This window comes from Myotis lucifugus, unplaced genomic scaffold (genome assembly GCF_000147115.1).
Source record: "Myotis lucifugus unplaced genomic scaffold, Myoluc2.0 scaffold_104, whole genome shotgun sequence".
In the NCBI taxonomy this organism is placed as follows: Eukaryota; Metazoa; Chordata; class Mammalia; order Chiroptera; family Vespertilionidae; genus Myotis; species Myotis lucifugus.
Window position 1 is genome coordinate 3513041 of NW_005871152.1, and position 25340 is coordinate 3538380.

Here is a 25340-nt window from a genome sequence, read left to right on the forward strand (position 1 = left end):
TAAAAGAAAAAGAGAAGAACCCTGGCCTGGTGGCTCAGTTGGTTAGGTGCCATCCTGTGCACCGAAAGGTTGCAGATTAGATTCCTGGTCAGGGCACACGCCCAGGTTTCGGGCTCAGTCCCTGATAGGGGTGTGCAGAAGGCAGCTGATCGATGTTTCACTCTCACATTAATGTCTCTCTCTCCCCATTCCTTACTCTCTCTAAAAATCAATACAAATATAATTTTTTTTAAAGGAAAAGAAGTGAGGGGGGAAAAGCATAGAGTCAGAGAAAATGACTGGAATTCTTTTACTGGAGCCAAGCGTTTGTGAAAGGAACTCTTGAGAGATACGTTTAAGAAAACAAAGAGATAAAGGTGGTGGTTTAAACAGTCACTTACTTTGTTTCCAAGTTCCACTGAAGTGACAGGAACAGGATTTTTGTTTTAAGAAACAAATTACAAAGAGAGAAATGCTAAAGGAGATAAGATAGTAGTAAAATTTTAAACTTGATTTACCAAACCCTGAAAAGGTGAATCCTAAATTGGCAGCGAGGAAAGCCAAGAAGCAACACAAAGGTCCAGTCCGTACAGAACCCCAAAGGCTCAGGATTTCATAGCACTAAGTACCTCTGGATGTGGCCATCAAAACGAGGCTAGGGAGGGTCTGTTTCAATAAATCCTTTCAAGTCTAAGAGTTGGAGCCTTAGACCCTCCCTTCCTTGGGGCAGCAGAGCTAACTGCTCCTCTCTCCCTGGCAGAAGACTAAGCTTCATGGTCTGTGGACTGGGAATTTCCAGGAACCGTTGAGAATGTGGCTGTCATGGGGAAAGCAAGTTGATTTAGTGAATCTCACAAGCTGGATTGGATACGAAATTTCAGGACCCATTTTCCATGGGGAAGCCAGGCCTGTCTCCTCTAGGAGGAAGACTGGAAGATCCTTCGCTGTTGAACAAAGAAAGGTTCAACCAGAAAACAGCCCAGCCAGATCACCATGCAGGGAAGCATCATCATGAACCCTTCTGCTTGCCCTGAGCTTCTACTAGTCAGTATTTTGTGCTATGCTTGTATATTTGAGCCAACTACTAAGGATTACCAGACATTTGAGGAAATCCTTAAACCTGAAAGGTAGACCAAAACAAAAAAAAACGAATAAAAAATTTGGAAGAAACAGACCATACAGCCCGGCCGGCGTGGCTCAGTGGTTGAATGTCGACCTATGAACTAGGAGGCGATGGTTCGATTCCTGGTCAGGGCACATGCCCGAGTTGCATGCTCGATCCCCAGTGTGGAGCGTGCAGAAGGCAACTGATCAATGATTCTCTCTTATTTTTTAAAAAAATATATTTTATTGATTCTTTACAGAGAGGAAGGGAGAGAGATAGAGAGTTAGAAACATCGATCAGCTGCCTCCTGCACACCCCCTACTGGGGATGTGCTCACAACCCAGGTATATGCCGCTGACCGGAATCGAACCTGGGACCCTTCAGTCTGCAGGCCGACGCTCTATCCACTGAGCCAAACCGGTTTCAGCTGATTCTCTCTTATTATTGATGTTTCTATCTCTCTCTCTTTCTCCCTTCCTCTCTGAAATCAATAAAAATATATTAAAAAATAAAAATATATTAAAAAATAGAAACAGACCATACATATGGGGGGAAAAAAAGAAATCTTTAAAAGCCACTGACATTTTTGTGCTTTTAGAGACACAGAAAAAAAATGCACCCAAGAAACAAGAACAGAACAATAAAAAAGAAGGGGGAAAAGGAAGTTACATATACACAAAAAACTAAGGGAACAGAAATAACCCGTTGGAAATAAAAATTAGGTAGATCCCTAACTGGTTTGGCTCAGTGGATAGAGCATCGGCCTGTGGACTGAATGGTCTCAGGTTCGATTACAGTCAAGGGCAGGTACCTTGGTTTCGGGCACATCCCCAGTAGAGGGTGTGCGGGAGGCAGCTGATGGATGTTTCTCGCTCATCGATGTTTCTAGCTCTCTGTCCCTCTCCCTTCCTCTCTGTAAAAAATCAATAAAATATATTTTAAAAAAGTTTATAAAACCAGATGTTTTTTAATCACTCTGATGATAACACACTTTTCAATTGTCAGAACTGTCAGGTTTCTTTAGACCAGTGGTTCTCAACCTGTGGGTTGCGACCCCTTTTGGGGTCGAACAACCCTTTCACAGGGGTTGCTTGCCTAAGACCATCGGAAAACACATATATAATTACATATTGTTTTTGTGATGAATCACTATGCTTTAATTATGTTCAATTTGTAACCATGAAAATACATCCTGCATATCAGATATTTACATTACGATTCATAACAGTAGCAAAATTACAGTTATGAAGTAGCAATGAAAATAATTTTATGGTTGGGGGTCACCACCACATGAGGAACTGTATTAAAGGGTCACGGCATTGGGAAGGTTGAGAACCACTGGGATAGAAGGACAAAGATTACATGGGGAAGTAGGCAAAAGGAATAAGAATAGGTATGTAAAGAGAATAAAAATGGGTATTACAGGCATGGGGAAGTAGGCAAAGGGAAAAAAAAATGGATAAAATAGTTACGGATTACAGGGATTGAGGTGTTGCAAAGGGCGGTGCTATTGTTTTGGCAACAAGATTGTTAGTCTTTGCATGATAATAGGCAGTTCTGGGATTAGGAGAATGGACCACATTTGCAGGTTAACTCCCAGGTCCCAGGCTTACCACTCCCACCAAGATCAAAATATGCTTTCTTTAATCAGAACAAAACAATCACGGTTTGCAGAGCATGATTAATATTTCTTATAACTATAGCTAGTCTCCACTATTCTATTTCTCCCTCCCACCCCTAACAAAGAAGCAGAAGGCAGTCTCACAGTAAAAGCAACCATTTGAGACCAAGTCTCTCAGAGAAGTGACTGATTTGTGGGAAGCACTGAAGGGCATTGTCATTGTGCCTGGCCAGTTCCGAGCATAGAATCACACAAAATCAGAATATTTCCTTTGAGGCCCAATATCTGAAGAATTATGTATATGCTTCATTCTTTCTAGAATCCTTAGAAATGTAGAAAGAAAATAATTTAGTTTATAAAAAACACACCACAAACTCAAAACTTATTTTAATTGTATATTAATAATTCAGTAAGAAATGAGGGCTTGTGTGATATTCATAGCATGTTGTTCTTTTTAAAAAATATATATATTTTTATTGATTTCAGAGAGGAAGGGAGAAGGAGAGAGAGATAGAAACATCAATGATGAGAATCATTGATTGGCTGCCTTCTGCATCTCCCACATTGGAGATCGAGCCCACAACCTGGGCATGTGTCCTTACTGGGGATCGAACCGTGACCTCCTGGTTCATAGGTTGATGCTCAACCACTGAGCCACGCTGGCTGAGCAGCATGTTATTATTTCTTAGGGGAAAGACCCTTACATGGTTTGTAAGTTTCTCATATCTAGCTCCTCTAAAATTTCACTTTTTTTTTCATTTCTTCAGATCAAGTTTTCAGATAGAAAGAATGAAATATTTGATTATGTATTCCAGAAAAACACATAAAGAATTTATAGTAAAATCATTGTAGAATTGTTTATATGTCCCAGGCATGAAACAGCTCTGAGCACCGACATAGACATCAAGCTAGGATGAACTGAGGATTTGTACCTCTGCTTTGCCCTGACTGATGTAAGAGCAACCCCACCAATCAGATGTCTCCTTGACATTGCCAGGGGGTTGTAGAATATCTGAGATTTAAAAAAATCAGCATGAGATGGGAGACTATCACGTGACACTGGTAATCTTGTCATTTGTAGAACTTAAAGGTCTCGTTTGGGTGGTGACAGCTGTAGAGCAGGAGAGGAAGGCAAGCTGGGTCCGTGGACTCCTCCGTAAGGAAGGTAAGGAGAGCACAGGCTGCCTCTCGGGGTGTAGAGATAAGGAGATGGGTTTGTGAATGTAAACTGTTGTCATTTATGTTTCGACAGGTTTGGTATTGAAAGGGAGATGAGAGAAGACAGTAGCTTAAATGTTTGGGAGGTGAGAGAAGACAGTAGCTTAAATCAGCAAAGAGACTGAAGACTGATGATTTAAGAGAGACAAAGAGGATAGTGATTATTTAATTGACCACAATCCTTGAATAGTAAGGCAGCGGTTCTCAACCTGTGGGTCACAGGGGTCGCCTAAGACCATTGGAAAACACATATATAATTACATATTGTTTTTGTGATTAATCACTGTGCTTTAATTATGTTCAATTTGTAACCATGAAAATACATCCTGCATATCAGATATTTACATTACGATTCATAACAGTAGCAAAATTACAGTTATGAAGTAGCAATGAAAATAATTTTATGGTTGGGGGTCACCACAACATGAGGAACTGTATTAAAGGATCCGAGGCATCAGGAAGGTTGAGAACCACTGGTATAAGGTATTGATTTAATGAGTTTAACTGAAGACCTTAACCCTGGAGAGGAGTACCTCTTCTCTTGAGATAGGAGAGCAGGACGAAAGATGGGATGTAACCATAGGAGGAGAGACTGCAGTTTGTGACAAATTGTCCGTCCCTCCCTCCCTCCCTCCCTCCCTCCCTTCCTTCCTTCCTTCCTTCCTTCCTTCCTTCCTTCCTTCCTTCCTTCCTTCCTCCCTTCCTTTCCTTTCTCTCTCCTTTAATGTGTGAGAGATAACTGGTAGATGTCCCACTTTTTTTTCCCTTCCATTGCACCTCTCCACCAGGTTCTTCCCCCACCCCAGGCCTCCAGCCCTGTTGTCTATGTCCACAGGCAATGCATGTAAATTCTTAGGTTAATCTCTTCCCACACCTCCTCCTCCTTTCCCTCTGAGATTCCTTGCCTCTGGTTATTTTTTATTTATCCATTTATTTTGTTCATTAGACTCCACACATATTAGTGAGATAATGTGATACTTGTCTTTCTCTGACAGCCTTATTTCACGTAACATAATAATCTCCAGGTCCCTCCATACTGTCTCAAAAAGTAAGAGATCCTTTTTTTTTTTTTTTTTTTTACAACTGCACTGTATTCCATTGTGTAAATATACACCTTTTTTTTTTTATACACTCATCTACTGATGGGGACTTGGGCTGTTTCCAGATCTTAGCTATTGTAAATAATGCTGCTATGAACATAGGGGTGCATATATTCTTCTTGATTGGTGTTTTGGTATTCTTAGGATATATCCTAGAAGTGAGATCACTGGGTCAAATGGCAGTTCCATTTGTAATTTTTGAGGGAAGTCCACATAGTTTTCTGCTGTGGCTGCACCAGTCTACATTCCTACGAGCAGTGCACTAGGGTTTCCTTTTCTCCACATAACAATTTTTGGAGTGCATACTCTATAAAGTACAAAGATTCCTCAGAAAATACAATGATGAACAAGACATAGACCATGCCCTCAAAATACTTTTTTTTGAAAAATTGATTTCAGAGGAAAGGAGAGGGAGACAGATATAGAAACATCAGTGATAAGAGAGAATCACAGATCGGTTGCCTCCTGCACACCCCTCACTGGGGATCAAGCCCACAACCTGAGGATTTGCTCTGACCAGGAATCGAACTATGACCTCCTGGTTCATAGGTCAACCTTCAACCATTGAGCCACACCGGCTAGGCTCAAAATACTTTTATATGGAAGATGAGACAAGTACAGAGATAACTCTAGGAAATTTCGAACACAAATTATTGAGTTTAATACACATTTTTCTACACCTCACTTTCTTCCTCCATGAAGGTGATAATGATAGTATGAACTTCATTGACTAGTTATAAAGTTTGAATGAGATACTGTATAGAAGTGTTTATTAAAGTGCCTGGCAAAGATTAAGTCCTAAATAAAGGTGATTCTAGCTGTTCACATTATATAAGGTAAAAATGGTAAGTGCTAAGAGAGAACTAGAGGAGATTAGGAAGAGATGGTATTTTGTTGAGGCAATAAAAGAAGATAAGGGATCAAATCAAGTTCATTTAAGAAGGGGTAGAATTTAAGGACTAAAAAGGAAGAGAAATTTGGAAAGGAGAATGCGAGAAGAGGAAAACAGTTGTCTGGGAGAGCCAGAGCCCTGTACTTTAGGAGACAGCTGGGGACCTTGGGTCATTTTGGGTGATCTAGTCCTCCAGCAATGGGAAGGAAGCCATTATTCCCGTGGGAAGCTGAGCATGAGCACTTCCCATCCAACTTGTCAGGGCTCTGGGCTAGCCCATTGTTCAGGCATTCCAGGGTGGACACCTAGCGTTATTTTTGGGCAATGCTGCTCCTTCATCATAATCTATCCCTGAGTGCTCATCAGGTGTATCTGGAATAGGGAGAGAGTGATGTTATTTCCACCCAATTTTTAGAATCTAAATTAATCGAATTTGTCATGCTTCCTCAAGGATGAACCAGATTGTCATCCACTTCCCCTCCACCAGCCCCATTTATTAGCAATAAGTTCTATAGCAGTGGTTCTCAACCTCCTAATGCCGCGACCCCTTAATACAGTTCCTCATGTTGTGGTGACCCCCAATTTCATTGTTACAAATTGAACATAATTAAAGCATAGTGATTAATCACAAAAACAATATGTAATTATATATGTGTTTTCCGATGGTCTTAGGCGACCCCTGTGAAAGGGTCGTTCGACCCCCAAAGGGGTCGCGACCCACAGGTTGAGAAACACTGTTCTTTAGCGACCTAGAGATTGTTTCACCAGTTGTAACCCTCCATTCATCCTATACATTAAACTTGGAAAATGAGAGGAGTGTAGTGGTCCTCCTTGTCTCACCCTCTGCAGATTCACTGGTGCAGGCAGGTCCAAGTGGGGCAGAGGTGCCAAGAGCCACTGCTCTCAAAGGCCCCTGCCATTAGCATTCAGGTCAGCGGCAAACATCGGATTGGAACACTCTTAGAAGCCACAAGCAGGTGGTTACAGAGAGCAAGCCCTTCCTTGGCTATTTCTGCCCGCTGACCCCAGGCCCAAAGGAAAAAGGATTTATGTTTGGTCAAAGAAGCCAAATTGTAATGGCCTCCCTAGGTACGGGGGTAGAGGAGGATTGGGACTTAGCCCCAGAATTCTCTTGTCTGAATGGATCTCCGGTGCCAAGATTCTAGGGGTCTATGGAGATGGTGGCGTTTTCTATTATTTTGAGCAATGGCAGGCAGGCAAGCTGATATTTGTAGTCTTGATGGGGAGACTGCAGGGTGAGAAAGATGAAATGCCTTGATTTCTAAAGGGAAGGGGGTTGCCCCCTCTGGGAGCTTCTCACCTTGGTCCTCGGCAGCCCTGAATGCTAATAGTGTTTTGTGTCCTGGAAATTGTGCTAGCGGCACTTCACAACCTTTCCTCCATTCTGGCAGCTTTCCCAGAGAAATCTTTGTGTTCCTAAGTGGGCCCTGAAATGTGTAGACCCCCAAAACTTGGATTTGTTCATGGTTTCTGGCAAACTTTGGGGAATTTATTCAGAGCCAGTAACTCAGACATTTCCAATAAGTTTATAGGGCGAATTCAAGTGGATTCAGAATATCTAGAAAGTCTCCTCTGATATCAGGCACCAACTGAAGATAGGAGTAGGTATGTCTGAGCCTCCTGACTGGTGAGGCTAAGTGATTTTTTTAAAAAATATATTTTATTGATTTTTTACAGAGAGGAAGGGAGAGAGATAGTTAGAAACATCAATGAGAGAGAAACATCATCAGCTGCCTCCTGCACACTCCCTACTGGGGATGTGCCCGCAACCCAGGTACATGCCCTTGACCGGAATCGAACCTGGGACCTTTCAGTCCGCAGGCCGACGCTCTATCCACTGAGCCAAACCGGTTTCGGCAAGGCTAAGTGATTTTACTTGTACTAGGGAGCTGGGCATTAACCCCTCCAAGTTCTTAGCGACTCCCCCAGTCACTGTAGCTCTGACTGTGGAGGAAGCTGTTTGTTTATGCTTATAAATTGTTTTTATTAAAGTAAAATACCCATGTTTTGTGATAAGATTGAAAATAAGTTGTTTACTAGAACAAAGGGAGGGTGGTTCAGTTGGCAGAGAAGCTTATATAGTTGATTGGATTCCATTGTAAGTGGACTAGGGATAATATAATTAGGGTGGGGCGGATCTGACTAGAATTTCAAGAGACACTCATGGGCTCTGATCGTCAATACATGTTTTATTTGGAGATGTTTTCTTGAGAGAAAACAAGGCCATCAGAGGAGATCTTTCCGAGAAGGTGATATTTGAGCTGAGGCTAAGAAGGTAAGAGAGTTGCCTGTGTGCAAAGACCATCAGGCAGAATACCGGGCTTATTTGAGAAACAGGAAGATGGTTGGAACTGAGAGGCAAGGGGTGGAGCAGGAAGAGGTAAAGTCACAAGGTAATGGTGGACCAGATCATGTAGAGACTTCAAGGACAGTTGAAGGATTCTAACTAGATGGAGGAGGTGTTCTGGAAGTTTTAGAGGGGAAGGTGAAATTGAATATTTGGAGAATGGAAAACCTTAGAAATTAGGAGATTGTAAGAGGATTAGCAAACGGGTATTAAGGGACCACTTGAGATTGCGTTAATGATATAGTTTGCTGATGTATCTTTTTAACTTTGATGAGAATATTTCTTTTGTTTTACTATTAAGTATGATACTTGCCCCCTGGCCAGTTGCTCAGTGATTAGAGCATGCCCCTTTACCCCCACTCCAAAAGGTGGTGATTCAATTCCAGGTCAAGAGCATGTACCTTGGTTGCGGTTGCAGGCTTGATTCCCGGCCAGTAGGGGCGCATGCGGGAGGCAACCAATTGATGTGTCTATCTCTCCTCTCACTCCCTCCACCTCCCTTCCACTCTATCTAAAAACAATGGAAAAATATCGTTCGGTGAGGATTAAAATAAAGAATGTTACATGCTATTTATTTTTTCTTAAATATGTTTTTGTTGATTTTTAAATAGAGAGGAGAGGACAAGAGAGATAGAAACATTGATTGGCTGCCTCCTGCATGCCCACCACTGGGGATCCTGTGCCCTGACAGGGAATCAAATAAGTGATCCCTTGGTGCATGGGACGGCGCTCAATCCACTGAGCCACAGGGGCCAATGCTATGTATGTATGTATGTATTTTTAAATCCTCACCTGAGGATATTTTTTCATTGGTTTTTGGAGAGAGTGGAAGAGAAAAGGAAAGAAAAATATAGATGTGAGAGAAGCACATTGATTGGTTGTCTCCTGCATGAGCCCCAACCAGGGCCCCGGCTGGGGAGGAGCCTGCAACCGAGGTATGTGCCCTTGACCGGAATTGAACCCGGGATCCTTCGGTCCCCAGGCTCTATTCAAGGAACCAAACCGGCTAGGGCCCGCTATTTATTTTTTACATGAAACCCTGTACCTTATAGAAGTCTTTTTTCCTTTTTAATTAAATTTATTGGTGACATCAATTAATAAAGTTATATAGGTTTCAAGTGTACAGTTCTATGATACCTCATCCGTAAATTGCATTGTGTGGTTTTTCTTAATGTTTTATAACTAGAGAATTTTAAACTCATGAATGGATGTTGAGTTTCATCAAGTACTTTTTGGTACCTACAAGATGAAAATGTTCACTTCCTTCATTAACACTCTGAATTAGATCATTCGATTTTCTGATGTTGAATCATCCTTGCATTCCTGGGATATATCCTATTAGGTTATGATGTAGTATTCTTTTAATATATTGGCGTATTTGATCGGATGGTATTCTATTTAGCATGCTTTCGTTTACACTTATCAAAATGGCCCGTAGCGTTATTTTCTGTTGTCCTTTTCTGATTTTGGTATCAGAGATAATAACCTCCTCTGAGTAGCTCTCCCAACTTTCTGTACCCTGAAAGAACTTGCATAATAAGACTTAACTGTTTCTTTAAAATTTGTAAGACTCACCTATAAAATGATGTGAAAAATGAGGTTTTAGGGGTCATATTTTAAATCAGATTTTTATACTGGTGTATTCAAGGTTTCTGTTTTTTCTTGGGTTCATTTTGGATATATTTCCTCTCTAGAAAATTGTTCTGTTCTCTTTTCAAAATTTTAATGCAAATTGAAAACATTGTCATTTGAGATGTTTGTATATATGTATGTATATATTTTTATATTTAATATATTTTAATATATTCCTTATTATAGTACTAGCTTAGTGTACTATTCAATTCCTAATATTGTTTATTTTTACCTTCTCTTCTTTCTCTTGATCAGTTTTGCTCAGATTTGTTGCTTTTATTAGTCTCTTCAAAGAACATTTTGGTCATCATCTCTGTTTTGCATGTATTATCTTTCATTAATAACATCTTTATTTTTGTTATTTCTATACTCTTCTTCCCTTCAATTGAATGTTCAGTTCATTTATTTTCAATCATGCATCCTTTTACTTTTAATATAATGAAATATGTCTTTTACTGTTCTTGAATGCTTTTCACCCTAAACTCTATTTTTTAAAAAATATATTTTTATTGATTTCAGAGAGGGAGGGAGAGAAACATCAGTGATAAGAGAGAATCATTGATCAGCTGCCTCCTTCACTCTCCCTACTGGGGATCAAGTCCGAAATCCAGGCATGTGCCCTGACCAGAATTGAACCTTGACCCTCCTGGTTCATAAGTCAATGTTCAACCACTGAGCAACACCAGCCAGGCCTAAACTCTATTTTTAAATAAACATATGTCAATTTATGAAAGTCATAATAGCTTGATGAATTATCACATTAGCTATTTTGATGGCTGTGTAACTAGCACTTAGGTTCAGAACAGAATATTAACATCACTCCAGAGACCCCTTTTAACCTCCAAAGGTAAGGGGGTCTCACAACCTCTTTCTTTCCCAAAGGTATCACTCTGACTTCTAACATAGATTACCTTATTTTAAGTTTGCATAATTTTGCTCATTGTTATGCTTATAAAATTATTCCTTTATTTAAATGTAGTTTTTGTTTATCTTAATTGATACACTGTATTCCATTGTATGACTACACCACAATATATTTACCCATTCTGCTGTGATGGACATTTGAGTTGTTCCTAGTATTTGGCTACTAGAAATAGTGTAGTTATGAACATTCTTGAATGTGACTTTCAGTGAACAGCTGGACACATTTCCTTGCATGTGATAACAGTTGGATCATAGCACTTGTATATGTTCTCTTTTACACAATGCATATGCTCAATTTTAATAGATACTGTCCAAATCGTTTTCCAAAGTGAATGTAATGATTTCCATTCTCTCTACTGAGGTATAAAAATTCCAATTGTTCCACATCCACAGCGTCTCTCTTATTGTAAAGTTATAAAATGGTAGCCTTTCTTGGAATTTTCAATAATATCCCATGGTGGTATTTTATTTGTAGTTCTCCAATAACTTTTTCTAAATATTAATTTTTAACCTTTTTGTATTTTTTCTTATAGATTTTGCTTTAAAGACTGATCAGAAGACACTACACTTGGTATACCACAGCCAGGACTTCATAATTCAGTAGCTCTCCAGAGGAGAGCCAACTGAGGAATATCATAGGAGTGGAGTCGCCTGGTGAATCAGCAGGCCTAATAAACATTACCATCTAGTTTGCATAAAAGTCATAATAGCTTGATGACTTATCACATAAGCTCCTCCTACCTCATAGATATTCAAATCCATTTTTGAAAAAGCGTTTTTCCAGCGTCCTCAACTATCTAACATACTTAAAATCTTTGGAGTTTGCTTATTGATGGAAGCTATAAAGTCTAAGGCTAATTGTGCCCAGAATCCAAATTGTAACATAATGATATTTTATCCAACCAAAGAAGAGTTTAATGATTTCGATAAATATATTGCTTCCATAGAATCCCAAGGTGCCCACCGAGCTGGCCTGGCTAAGATCATTCCACCGAAGGAATGGAAAGCCAGACAGACCTACGATGATGTCAATGACATGGTGATAGCCAATCCTCTCCAGCAGGTGGCGTCTGGGCGAGCAGGTGTGTTCATTCAATACCACAAAAAGAAGAGGGCCATGACAGTGGGCGAGTATCGCCTGTTGGCAAACAGTGGACAGTATCAGACTCCACCACACTTGGACTTTGAGGATCTGGAGCGGAAATACTGGAAAACGCGCCTGTACGACTCGCCCATCTATGGTGCTGACATCAGTGGCTCCTTATTTGATGCCAACACTAAACAGTGGAACCTTGGCCACCTGGGAACCATCCAGGACCTGCTGGAGCAGGAGTGTGGGGTTGTCATCGAAGGCGTCAACACCCCCTACCTGTACTTTGGCATGTGGAAGACCACCTTCGCTTGGCACACGGAGGACATGGACCTTTACAGCATCAACTACCTGCACTTCGGGGAGCCCAAAACGTGGTACGCGGTGCCCCCAGAGCACGGCCAGCGCCTGGAGCGCCTGGCCAGGGAGCTTTTCCCGGGCAGCTCTCGGGGCTGCGAGGCCTTCCTGCGGCACAAGGTGGCCCTCATCTCGCCCACTGTCCTCAAGGAGAACGGGGTCCCGTTCAGTCGCATCACTCAGGAGGCTGGAGAGTTCATGGTGACCTTTCCCTATGGCTACCACGCTGGCTTCAACCATGGCTTCAACTGTGCGGAGGCCATCAACTTTGCCACCCCGCGATGGATTGACTATGGCAAAGTGGCCTCTCAGTGCAGCTGCGGGGAGGCCCGGGTGAGCTTCTCCATGGACGTGTTCGTGCGCATCCTGCAGCCTGAGCGCTATGAGCTGTGGAAACGCGGGCAGGACCGGACTGTTGTGGACCACGCGGAGCCCACGGCGCCCGGTAGCCAGGAGCTGAGTGTCTGGAGGGAGGGCCGGGCGGCCTGGAGATCTGCGCTGGGCCTGAGGCACCTCCAGCCTCATCAGGCCACGCACACTCCTCGATCAGTGGGCACGGGCCGTGGGTCCCGCGGCCACCGTGGCAGCCGGGCCCTTGTGCGCCAGCCATCCCTGTGCCCCTCGCTAGGCCGGGGTTCTGCCTCTGTTGCCCAGCCCGCGGCTGCAGCGGCCCTCTGCTCCTCAAAGCCCGACCCATCCTCACAGCCAACCCAGGATCTCCAGCCAACTGGCACACGTGGTCGCGGTCGCGGTCGCGGTCGCGGTCGTCGCGGTCGCGGTGGTGGTCGTCGTCCTCGGGAACAGGGGACTCAAGAGTCGATTGTTCAGGCCCCGGCTAAGAGGCGCCACCTAGTGGGCGCAGTGCGCACAGCTCCGGATCCCAAAGCACAGCCTGTGCCTGAGGACAAACCCTCCATGGACAGCCCAGCACTGCTGGTCCCAGCATCCTAAGGTGGCTTTTGGGTGCTGCTGTGCTCCGTCCCCTAAGCCCAGGGGACACCTACGTTTGTTCTCCATGTTCTTTTGTGTGGAGATTCATTGAGCCTGGCCACATTTACATCTCAAAGCTGTGAGCAAGTTTGTAAGTCACTGGTCTTGCATGAGAGTTCCCCTGTTGCCTTTGGACAGGCTGAGTTCCTGATATTTAACAAGTTCGCCATAGTTTATTCTTCCTCCCCGACCCTGGAATGTCCGTGGACACTGCTAACTCCTGTGTGGCCAACTGAGCTTCACTCACTGGACACCCCGTGTCTATGTGCACCTGAAGGTTCTGCTGAGTTTGCCAAAGCCGGATCTACCCCAGACTCCCATCCTCTGGAACAGCTGTGGAGGTTGCCCATCTTCAGAAGAATCCCGGGCTTTGGTTCCCCTCCAGTCACCCTCACTTTTCTTTTCTTCCTCCCCTTTCCCCACCCCACCCCCTTTCCTGGTAAACCAGGCCCCTTTGACCAATTAGGTCAGCAGAGACTCAAAAAACAGTTATGATCTTTCTGAGTCATTGATATGTTTAAAATGCTATCACCAGTATTTGTTCACAAATATATTAAAGGTAACTGATATCTGACTTTTTTTCTAATATTGTTCATTCAACCAATTGAGGGTTTGAGGTTATTGTTTTCTGCACTTGTCTTAATAATTATATCAAAACATTTTAAGCAAAACATATTTTTATGGCCTAGTAAAAGTGTGTGGAGTTGGTGAATGAAGTTGGGGATGGTCGTGGGGTTGTGCTTGACTGCCTGGCTGGGGAATTGGATATGTACAGACATTATCTTCAGGATGACTCGGTGGAAATCATTTGGCACTGGGCTGAGCAGTGGTACCCAACTTGCTGGGAGACATGAGCAAACAGAGGACAAAAGTACCGTCATCCAAATTTTTTCTCTTCAAGTCTTCTTGCTGTTTCAAAGCTATATGTATGTGTATATTTTTATATATTTTATTGATTTCAGAGAGGAAGGGAGAGGGAGAGAGAGATAGAAACATCAATGATGAGAGAGAATCATTGATCAGCTGTCTCCTGCACACTCCCATCAGGGGATTGAGCCCACAACCCAGGCATATGCCCTGACAGGGAATCAAACCATGACCTCCTGGTTCATAGGTAGATGCTCAACCACAGAGCCATTCCAGTTGGGCTATATGTATATTTCATGTGGTTAATTCCCTGATTCATTTCAATAAACAAATCCATTAAGTAAATTAACAAGATTATTCCAATTGGTAATATGTGGGGATGGGTCAGTAGGGCAGAATTGGCAGGGGCTGGCCTGGGTTCTGGTGATCAGGGAAAGCTTAGAGCAGGAGACCTTTCTGAGACCCAACTTACAAAAGGAGTTGGTTTCCACTTAGAGAAAACAGCAAATGTAATAGCTCTACTGTGGAATAGAAAGGAAGCTTGTTTGTATGAGTCATAGAATAGAAGAAGAACCATAGAACCTTGTGACTCATATTAGGTATTTGAATATTTTTCTTTTTCTTTTTTTAATCACTAATTTATTAAGTGTTTTTATTGATTTCAGAGAGGAAAGAAGTTGATGAGAGAGAGATAGAAACATCAATGATAAGACAGAATCATTGATCGGCTGTCTCCTGCATGCCCCCTACTGGGGATTGAGCCCACAACCCAGGTATGTACCCTTGACCAGAATCGAACCCAGGACACTTTGGTCCGCAGGCCAATGCTCTGTCCACTGAGCCAAACCAGCTAGGGCTGTATTTGAATATTTTTCAACTTGAAATAAGGCATTGGCAATTTAAAACAGCACTTGAGATGATGTGACATCCATATTCAATCAGCATAGCTCTTTGAACAAGGAGGGAGAAGCACTTAGAATATCTAAGTGATACAGGGAGAGTTGATGGTTATTTTGACTTAGTCTTTACTACTGAAGATGCACAGAGTGGACAAACTCAGAATAAATTTTGGAAATTGAAAATGATAGTTTGGATACAGAAGGAAACATTTCAAAGAAGCAAACCACCTTTCCCCTGGCCCCAGCCCTCCCTTACAGAATTTCAGTAACCTTCAGGCATATGAAGCACCGAATAAAAAAGTGAAGAGCAGTGAGTACCCTCCAGTGAAGCTAGTGAGTGTGTAATTGGTGAAAACTGTTGAGAAACAGTAGCAAAGTAAAATTTGAATTCACATGACCTATGACCAAGAGCTTAATTTGTAGGTACTGGTGCGGGGTACTCCAATAGATGTGTGGGAGGATGTTCACAGCAGGGGAGTATGAGGTCAGAAGAGGAAACAACGCAAAGGCTCAGTGGCAGTAGCAAGGTCTATACCAGGGGTCCTCAAACTTTTTAAAAGGGGCCAGTTCACTGTCCCTCAGACCGTTGTAGGGCCGGACTATAGTTTTTAAAAAAACTATGAACAAATTCCTATGCACACTGCACATATCTTATTTTGAAGTAAAAAAACGGGAACAAATACAATATTTGTATTTGCATGTGGCCTGCGGGACGTAGTTTGAGGACCCCCTGGTCTATACAATTGAATGCAGCCCACAAACAAAACAAAGTCCAGCTACGTGCGTGACACAAACGAAGGAAAAATACACACAAAAGGGTACATGAAAACGTTCTCTTCTTAAAGGTTTATTTTTAAAGGTCCTTTAAAGTTTTAAAAAAATGGGTACAGTTTCAATTTCGTATTGTTTACTGAAATTAATATGCTTGTAGATCGGACAGGGTTAGTAGGAGAGGCAGATGAGGCAGTGCTCCCGAAAGAGGAGCTCGAGTCAGGTATCGGGTGACTGGCAATATAGTGTTTCTTGACCTGGGACGTGGTTCTACTTTGTTCACTCTATGGTTATTAATAGATGTGAATAGTTCTTAATACGTGTAAGTAAAGCTGTACAAATATGCTTTGTGAATTTCTATAAGAACATATTTTATAATTTAAAAAATGTTAAACCTTCCTGCTTTAAAAAAAAATTATCATGTACTGGTTCATAGAATTGTTTGTTTTATATTGTGCTGTATTGTAGACTGTTTTTAAAAATAGATTATATTTCTAATTTTTTTCATTCTTCTATTCTTCGTTGACACCTTCTCTTATTTATTATTTTATTACACTTAGTGATACTTTATTTTTTAGAACAGTTTTAGATTTAAAAAATTGATCAGAGAATTGGGAGAGTGCCCCCCATATAACTACCCCCATGCTACCTCATTCACGGTTTCCCCTATTATTAATACTTTATAATATTGTGGTACATTTGTTACAGTTAATGAATCAAGGCCTATACGTTATTTAATAAATCTGTTACTCAGATTTCCTCAGTTTTTACTCAATGTCCTTTTTATGTTCCAAGATCACATTCAGCCCTAACCAGTTTGGCTGAGTGCACAGAGCGTCGGACTGCGGACTGAAGGGTTCCAGGTTTGATTCCGGTCAAGGCCATGTACCTTGGTTGCGGGCACATCCCCAGTACGGGGTGTGCAGGAGGCAGCTGATGGATGTTTCTCTCATTGATGTTTCTAACTCTCTATCCCTCTCCCTTCCTCTCTGTAAAAAATCAATAAAATATATATATATATTTTTTTTAAAAAGATCACATCCAAAATTCCAAGTTACATTTACTTTTATTGTCTCTTTCGGTTTCTCTCTGCTGTCAGAGATTCTCAGATTTGTTTTTGACAAAATGTTTATATGGAAACTTGACAATTTGGGAAAGTATTGCTCAGGTGTATTGTAGGATGCCCATCTGCTGGAATTTGATGGTTTCTTTTTTTAAAAAAATGTTTTAAAAAATTGATTTTAGAGAGAGAGAGATCAACCTACGAGTAGAACATTGATTGGCTGCCTTCTGCACACTTCCCATTGAAGATTGAGCCCAAAACCCAGGCATGTGCCCTAATCAGGAACTGAACTAGCAACCCATAGGTGCATGGAACGACACTCAACCAACTGACCCACACCAGCCAGCATGTCTGATGTTTTTCTTATGATTAGCCAGGGTTTATGTGTTTTTTTAGAGGAAGATTATGAAGGTGAAGTGCCATTTTTTTATCATATCAAAGGCATAAGCTATCAACATAATTTAAGACTCTCACTGAAACAGTATTTGTCAGCATTCTCCACTATAAAATTACTACTCCTTGTGGCAAGTGGCCCCACTCAGGGGACAGGGTGTTACTCTTCCCTCCTTTACATGCAGTACTACATAGGTTATTTGGAATCTTCTGCAGGAGGGACTTATTTGTCTCCTCCAATTTTTTTAAAAGTATATTTCTTTATTGATTTCAGAGAGGAAGGGAGAAAGAGAGAGAGATAGAAACATCAATGATGAGAGAGAATCATTGATAAGCTGCCTTCTGCACACCCCCTACTGGGGATCGAGCCTGCAAGCCAGGCATGTGCCCTTGGCAGGAATCGAACCTGGGACCCTTCAGTCCACAGGCCAACGCTCTATCCACTGAGCCAAGCGACCAGGGCTCTCCTCCAATTTTTATTTACTCAACCATTTCTATCAGCATGACTCAGATATTTATATTTGTGGTTATAATTCAGTATTACTTTCTATTGTCGCTGAGATTGTTTGAGCTCTGGCCATTGGGAGCCCTTTCCTTGGGTTCCTGTGCCCCTTTGATGTGTCCTCATTGATGTGTTTGTTTTCAGTATGTCCTTAATTTCAGGCACTACAAGATGCTCCAGGCTCATGCTGTGTATTTCCTGCCCCGGTCCTGGAAACTTCTTCCTTCATCAGTATCTCCAGATCTGCATTTTAGTCTTCTTTAAAAGTATCAGGTTTATGTTTTTATCAATCATCTCTATTCCTGTATGTGTGTTTTCCTTTATTATTTTTAAGATTTTTTAAAAATATGTTTTTATTGATTTTAAAGAGAGAGGGAGAGAAAGAAATATTGATGGATCAGTTGCCTCCCGCACACCCTGGGGATGGAGCCCACAGCCTGGAATAGAACCTGTGACTTCTTGGTGCATGGGTCTACACTCACCCATAGAAACACACTAACCTGGCTTATTTCCCTTTTTATCATCAATCATATCTTTTCTTTGGCATAATTCTGTCTGTTTTTACTAATTGCTTGAGCTAAATACAAAAATCTATATATTTTTAGATATTATTGTAGATACTATGGGGAAAATAATTTTCAAAGAAATACAATTGGTTCACTTTTTATTGTTGACTTTCTTTTTTTCTCTTTAAAACTTTTTTAAACCAGAAGACACCAGATCAGGTGTTCATGGTTTGATTCCTGGTCAGGGCATATGACCAGATTGTGGATTTGGTCCCCCATGTGGGACATGTAGGAGGCAGTCAATCAATGATTGTCATCATTGGTGTTTCTTTCTTTCTTCCTCTCCTTTCCTCTCTGAAATCAATAAAATATACTTTAAAAAATATGAATTGAGTGATTATAATGCTTAAGGTATTGAGATAGCTTCAATAGAGAATTTTAAAAAATAAAAAGTTAGACTGTTTTGAAAAAAATGATCATTTCCATAGGGAAGATAAGACAAGTACAGAAATAGCATTAATTGGTTAGTTGGATTTGAATACTGACCCCAATATGTACTAAGTGGTGACAGTAACTCCTCCTTATCCATGGGGGTTCTAAGACCTGCAGTGAATGCCCAAAATCATGAATAGGTATACTTTGTATTTTTCTAGACATATCTACACTAATAAAAGAGAAACGTGCAAATTGGTGTCACTCCGCTACCCTTCCCATTGGCTAATCAGGGCGATATGCAAATTAACTGCGAACCAAGATGGCGGCCAGCAGCGAGGCAGCTTGAAGTTAACATGAGGCTTGCTTGCTTCAGTGATGGAGGACTCCAACTTTCCCCGCCTGCCTTGCCGGCCTCTGAGCTTGCAGTTTGAAACATTGTTACAAATATAGAAGCTAAAAAAAATCCCAGAAACCTGCTTTCAGCCAGCCCGGATATCAGAGCTGGAGTTGAAACAGTGTTTCGATTATAGAACCCAAACAAACCAGATACCTGCTTTCAGCAGCCAAGGCCTAAGAGCTGGAGCCAAGCCTCAGAGCTAAAGCTGGCCCAGAATAAAAAAAGAAAAAGAAAAAAAGGAGTGGTTGGGAGCTTCAGTCACTCGCCAGCCTGAAAACAGCCCTCAGCCCCTCACCCAGACTGGCCAGGCACCCCAGTGGGGACCCCCACCCTGAAGGGTGTGTGACCAGCTGCAAACAGCCATCATCCCCTCATCCAGGCTGGCCAGGCACCCCAGTGGGGACCCCCACCCTAATCCAGGACACCCTTCAGGGCAAACCAGCTGGCCCCCACCCGTGCACCAGGCCTCTATCCTATATAGTAAAAGGGTAATATGCCTTCCAGCACCGGGATCAGCGGAGCAGTGAGGACTCCCGGCACTGGGATCAGCGTGACAGGGGGCAGCGCCCAAACCCCCTGATCGCCCTGCGGCTCTGTATGTGACGGGGCAGGGCCACAACCTCCCTATCCGCCCTGCTCAGTGTGTGACAGGGTGCGCGCCCAAACCCCTTCCCCCGCTCAGACCATGCTCTGTGTGTGAGAGGGTAGAGCCATACCCTCTCCATCGGCCCTGCCTTGCGGCTCTGTGTGTGACAGGGTGGCCACCCCACCCCCCCCCCCCCCCACGGGCCCTGCTCTGTGTGTGACGGGGTAGAGCCATAACCTCCCCATCGGCCCTGCCCTGAGTGTGAAAGTGGCGGCGCCCCAACCCCCTGATCGGCCCTGCTCTGTGTGTGACAGGGGGCGGTGCCCCAACTCCCCTATCAGCCCTACTCTGTGTATGACAGGGGGGAGCTCCCCAACCCCCTGATGGTCCCTGCTCTGTGCGTGACAGGGGGGAGCTCCCCAACCCCCTGATGGGCCCTGCTCTGTGCATGACAGGGGAGCTCCCCAACCCCTCTGATGGGCTCTGCTCTGTGCGTGACAGGGGGGAGCTCCCCAACCCCCTGATCAACCCTGCTCTGTGCGTGACAGGGTACGGAGCCCCAACCCCCCTGATGGGCCCTGCTCTGTGCGTGACAGGGGGTGGCGCCGCAACCTCCCCATCGACCCTGCCTTGAGTGTGACAGGGGGCGGTGCCCCAACCCCCCAATCGGCCCTACCCTGAGCGTGACTGAGGGTGGCATCGCAACCTCCTGATCCGCCCTGTTCTGTGCATGACAGGGGGCGGCGCCCCAACTCCCCAATTGGCCCTGCTCTGAGCCCCCAGGGGCTGCACCTAGAGATTGGGCCTGCCCTCTGCCACCCAGGAGCGAGGCCTAAGCCAGCAGGTCGTTATCTCCTGAGGGCCTCTCCAGACTGCGAGAGGGGCACAGGCCAGGCTGAGGGACCCCCCTCTCCCCCGAGTGCGCAAATTTTTCTGCAACGGGCCTCTAGTCTACACTAATAAAAGAGAAACATGGTAATTAGCGTACGACCGCTACCCTTCTCATTGGCTAATCAGCATATCCTTATGCAAATTAACTGTCAGCCAAGATGGCGGCTGGCAGCCATGCACTGAAGCAAACAGGGAGACTTGCTTGCTCCAGTGACGGCGAACTCCAACGTTCCCCGCCTGCCGCTGCCTGCCTCTCAGCTGCAACTCTAAGCAACTATGTACTATGTTGTAAATAAGAAGCTAAACAAAACCCCAGAAACCGGCTTTCATTCAGCCGGGCTTCAGCCAGCCGGACCGCAACATTGTATCAATGTTTTCAGCAGCGAGGCCTCAGAGCTAAAGCTGGCCCAGAATAAAAAAAGAAAAAAGAAAAAAAGGAGCGGTTGGGAGCTTCAGTCACCCGCTTCCGGAAAACAGCCCTCAGCCTCTCACCCAGACTGGCCAGGCACCCCAGTGGGGACCCCCACCCTGATCCAGGACACTCTTCAGGGCAAACCAGCCAGCCCCTACCCATGCACCAGGCCTCTATTCTATATAGTAAAAGGGTAATATGCCTCCTGGCACCGGGATCAGCGTGACAGGGGGCAGCGCCCAAACCCCCTGATCGCCCTGCGGCTCTGTGAGTGATAAGGGGTGGGGCCACAACCTCCCTATCCGCCCTGCTCTGTTTGTGACAGGGGAAGGAGTCCCAACCTGATCAGCCCTGCTCTGTGCCTGATAGGGGGGAGCTCCCCAATCCCCTGATTGCCCTGCGGCTCTGTGTTTGACAGGGTGCGGCGCACCAACCCCCCCTCACCCCCCACGGGGCCTGCTCTGTGTGTGACGGGGTAGAGCCATAACCTCTCCATCGGCCCTGCCCTGAGTGTGACAGTGGCGGCACCCCAACCCCCTGATCGGCCCTGCTCTGTGGGTGATAGAAGGTGGCGCCCCAACACCCCTCCACGGGCCTTGCTCTGTGTGTGACAGGGTAGAGCCATAACCTCCCCATTGGCCCTGCCCTGAGTGTGACAGGGTGCAGCGCCCAACCCCCTGATCCACCCTGCTCTGTGTGTGACAGGGGGTGGTGCCCCAGCTCCCCTATTGGCCCTACTCTGTGAGTGACAGCGGGGAGCTCCTCAACCCCCTGATTGGCCCTGCTCTGTGCGTGACAGGGGTGAGCTCCCCAACCCCCTGATCGACCCTGCTCTGTGTGTGACAGGGTACGGAGCCCCAACCCCCTGATTGGCCCTGCTCTGTGAGTGACGGGGGCAGCGCCCCAACCCCCTGATTGGCCCTGCTCTGTGAGTGTTAGAGGGTGGCGCCCCAACCCCCTGATCCGCCCTGTTCTGTGTGTGACAGGAGGCGGTGCCCCAACTCCCCTATTGGCCCTACTCTGTGAGTGACAGGGGGGACTCCCCAACCCCCTGATGGGCCCTGCTCTGTGCGTGATAGGGGGCAGTGCCCCAACCCCCTCATTGGCCCTGCTCTGTGCATGACAGGGGGTGGTGCCGCAACCTCCCCATCGACCCTGCCTTGAGTGTGACAGGGGGCAGTGGCCCAACCCCCCAATTGGCCCTACCCTGAGCGTGACTAGGGGTGGCATCGCAACCTCCCGATCCGCCCTGCCCTGTTCATGACAGGGGGTGGCGCCCCAACTCCCCAATTGGCCCTGCTCTGAGCCCGAACAGGGGCTGCACCTAGGGATTGGGCCTGCCCTCTGCCCCCCGGGAGCGGGCCTAAGTCAGCAGATCGTTATCTCCCGAGGGGTCCAAGACTGCAAGAGGGCACAGGCTGGGCTGAGGGACCCCCTCCTCCCCCCCAGTGCACAAATTTTTGTGCACCGGGCCTCTAGTCTATAATAAAGTTTATTTATAAATTAGGCACATGAAGAGATTACCAATAATAACTAACAATAAATAATGGTAACTATTTTAATTACTTGCAGAAATGTCTTAGATATTTCACCCTTTTAAAAAATATTTTTTTTTTATTGATTTCAGAGAGGAAGGGAGAGAGAGATAGAAACATCCACGAAACATCCATGATCAGAGAGAATCATTGATCGGCTGCCTCCTGCACGCCCCCTACTGAAGATTGAGCCCACAACAAGGGCATCTGCCCTTGACAGGAAGCGAACCTGGGACCCTTCAGTCCCCAGTATGACACTCTATTCACTGAGCCAAACCAGCTAGCGCTCAAATATTTCACTCTTAAGGAAAATGCTGGCTTTGGACCTAAAATAGCTAACTATATAAATAGATAAAATGTTTTCATTTTAAGGAAGTATCCATTGGTTCCTATGTGGGGATGTGTTTAAAACAAGATAGTTGAATATTGTCAAATACCTATCAGCACCTAAAATGGTCATATAACTCTCTCCTTGGATCTACTAATAGGATAAGTTATGTTACTGATTTCCTTATTTTAAAGCATCGTTGCCTTCCTGGAATAAGCCCATTTAGTCATGCTATTATTCTTTTAATGTAGTTAGATTGTATTAGCTAACTATTCATAAATAGCTTTATTAATTTTTCTCATGCAATTCCTCAATTTTTTTCTATCAACATTGTGTTTACTTTAAAACTTTGAATTTTTTTCCTATGCCAAATAGATTTGGAAATGTCTGCTCTTCAAAGGTTCCCCACATTTCCTTGTGGAATTGTCTGGTACTGGTGGTTTTGTAAAAGGCAGATCTTTTGATGTCTTTCAATATTTCTTACATAGAAGTTTTCTTTTTTTTTTAAAATATATTTTATTGATTTTTCACAGAGAGGAAGGGAGAGAGATAGAGAGCTAGAAACATCGATGAGAGAGAAACATCGATCAGCTGCCTCCTGCACATCCCCCACCGGGGATGTGCCCGCAGCCCAGGTACATGCCCTTGACCGGAATCGAACCTGGGACCTTTCAGTCCGCAGGCCGACGCTCTATCCACTGAGCCAAACCGGTTTCGGCAAATAGAAGTTTTTTAATTTCTGAAATCAGGTTTAGTTCCTTTTTTCTAGAAAAGTATCTATATTATTTGAGCTTTTTGTTTATTTCCCAGTTATATTAATTTATAATTTATCTAACTCGTTAATTTCTGCATATGTTTTTATTAATTTCTTCCTGCTACTTTAGGTAAGTTTGTTTTTTCCTGATTTTATGAGGCAGAAGCGTAATCCAGTTAATCTCATTGATAAGATTGAAAATTTTCTTCAATCCTATTTTACCTGATCACATGTATTGTTATGTGTATTTCATTCGTTTTGAAATCTAAAAATATTTCCATAATGCTTATTATGTTTTAGTGTTTTACAAATATTAACTCATAAAGCTGTCATACTAACCTCATGAGGTTGATGTGATTACTATACCCATTTTACAGTTGAGGAAACTGAGTCACCCTGCACTTAATTTGCTAAGGTCACACAAACTGGTATAAGTTAAACTGGAATTCAAAACCAGGCAGTATGGCTCCAGAGTTCATAGAGATAACAAATATTCTAGTTCCCTGTTTCCTGCAACCTACATCTGTTCCTGTAACCTACAAGTCAGTCCATTGAAAATGTTTAACTTTCCAGAAAGAAAGACTTCCGTAGTTTCTCATTTTGAACATTCATGTCTACTTTTATTGCATGGAAATTAAGAAGCTTGACTTTTTTCTCTGCTTTGGAATTTATGAATGTTTTCTCTTCAGCCTAATTCTAGTATACTATTAATTTTGTGACTGATCAGATCATTGTCACGTTACAAAAGGGAGCATTCTATTACCAGGTACATAAATTCTACCTTATTGTTCTTGTTGTTTAAGCTTTCTGTATCCTTAAGCTTGTCTATTTTATATGTTGTTGGTTTTTGTCTTGCACAACACGAAGTAAAAGAGGCCTCTGAACATCCAATTCCGATGTGTGGCCAAGGTTTGTCCTCACATCAACACCAACAATGTCAGGGCACCGGCAGGTTGTCCCACAGTTCAGCTCAGTTCTGATACTACATTCCTGGAGACAGCATCAGATCTCACAAATACAGGGCTCAGTCCTACAAAATTGCCATCGCCCCCACCCGACCATGGCCTTCAGATGCCAGTCACAAGCCCAGGAACTTCTGACTCATTGGCTATAAATCAGGGGTTCCTGGCCACCTGCTTGGGTTTTATTAATTTGTTAGAACACCTCAGAGAATTCAGAGAACATTTCACTTACCATGTTACCGGTTTACTATAAAGAGTGATTGTGAGTGTCGCCAAAGGAGGAATGCAAGAATCCAAAAGGGGTAAAGAATTATGAATTTATGAGGTCATCTGGAAAACCAGATAGGCTGAGCCCCAAATTGGGGCCAACACCCAGGGACGGGGAGTCAGAGGTTTTAGCGGACTCTAGGGGGGATTTTTCTGGGTGGAGCATTCCCTGGACGGGTCCTGAGGGAGAGATAATGGCCTTAGCAAGTGGAACGTGGTCTGAGCAAAAGGGAAAGTCCGTTGTGAAGTGCTCCAAAGGTCAGGTCTCCCGAGGGGGTATTGATTTCCACAATTGGGTCAGACCTAACAGTTACTGCTCAGGAACAGCCAGATGGAGAGGTGCACAGAGCAAGGCGTGGGGCCAGGTGAGGAGCATCACCACACACACTCCCAACACCTCCATTTCTTCACCAATCAGAAAGCTCCCCAAACGCTGTCCTTTTTGGGTTTTAGGGAGGTTTTGTTCCATAGTCATGAATAATTAAGTCGGTGGCCA

General features: G+C 44.0%; 1 protein-coding gene and 1 pseudogene across 1 annotated transcript; one reads left to right on the forward strand and one right to left on the reverse strand.

Moving 5' to 3' along the window:
- Positions 1-3563: 3563 nt before the first annotated feature.
- LOC111826820 lies at positions 3564-3707 on the reverse strand (annotated as a pseudogene).
- A 7685-nt stretch (positions 3708-11392) lies between these two features.
- KDM4D (lysine demethylase 4D) lies at positions 11393-13237 on the forward strand. Its single transcript, XM_023757293.1, has one exon. It carries the CDS (start codon positions 11672-11674, stop codon positions 13235-13237), a length of 1566 nt encoding a protein of 521 aa, XP_023613061.1. The 5' UTR covers positions 11393-11671.
- The last annotated feature ends 12103 nt before the right edge of the window (positions 13238-25340 follow it).

What these genes read in the sequence shown, in the direction of transcription:
- KDM4D (XM_023757293.1), top strand. Translation starts at nt 11,672, where the DNA reads ATGGAAGCTATAAAGTCTAAGGCTAATTGTGCCCAGAATCCAAATTGT.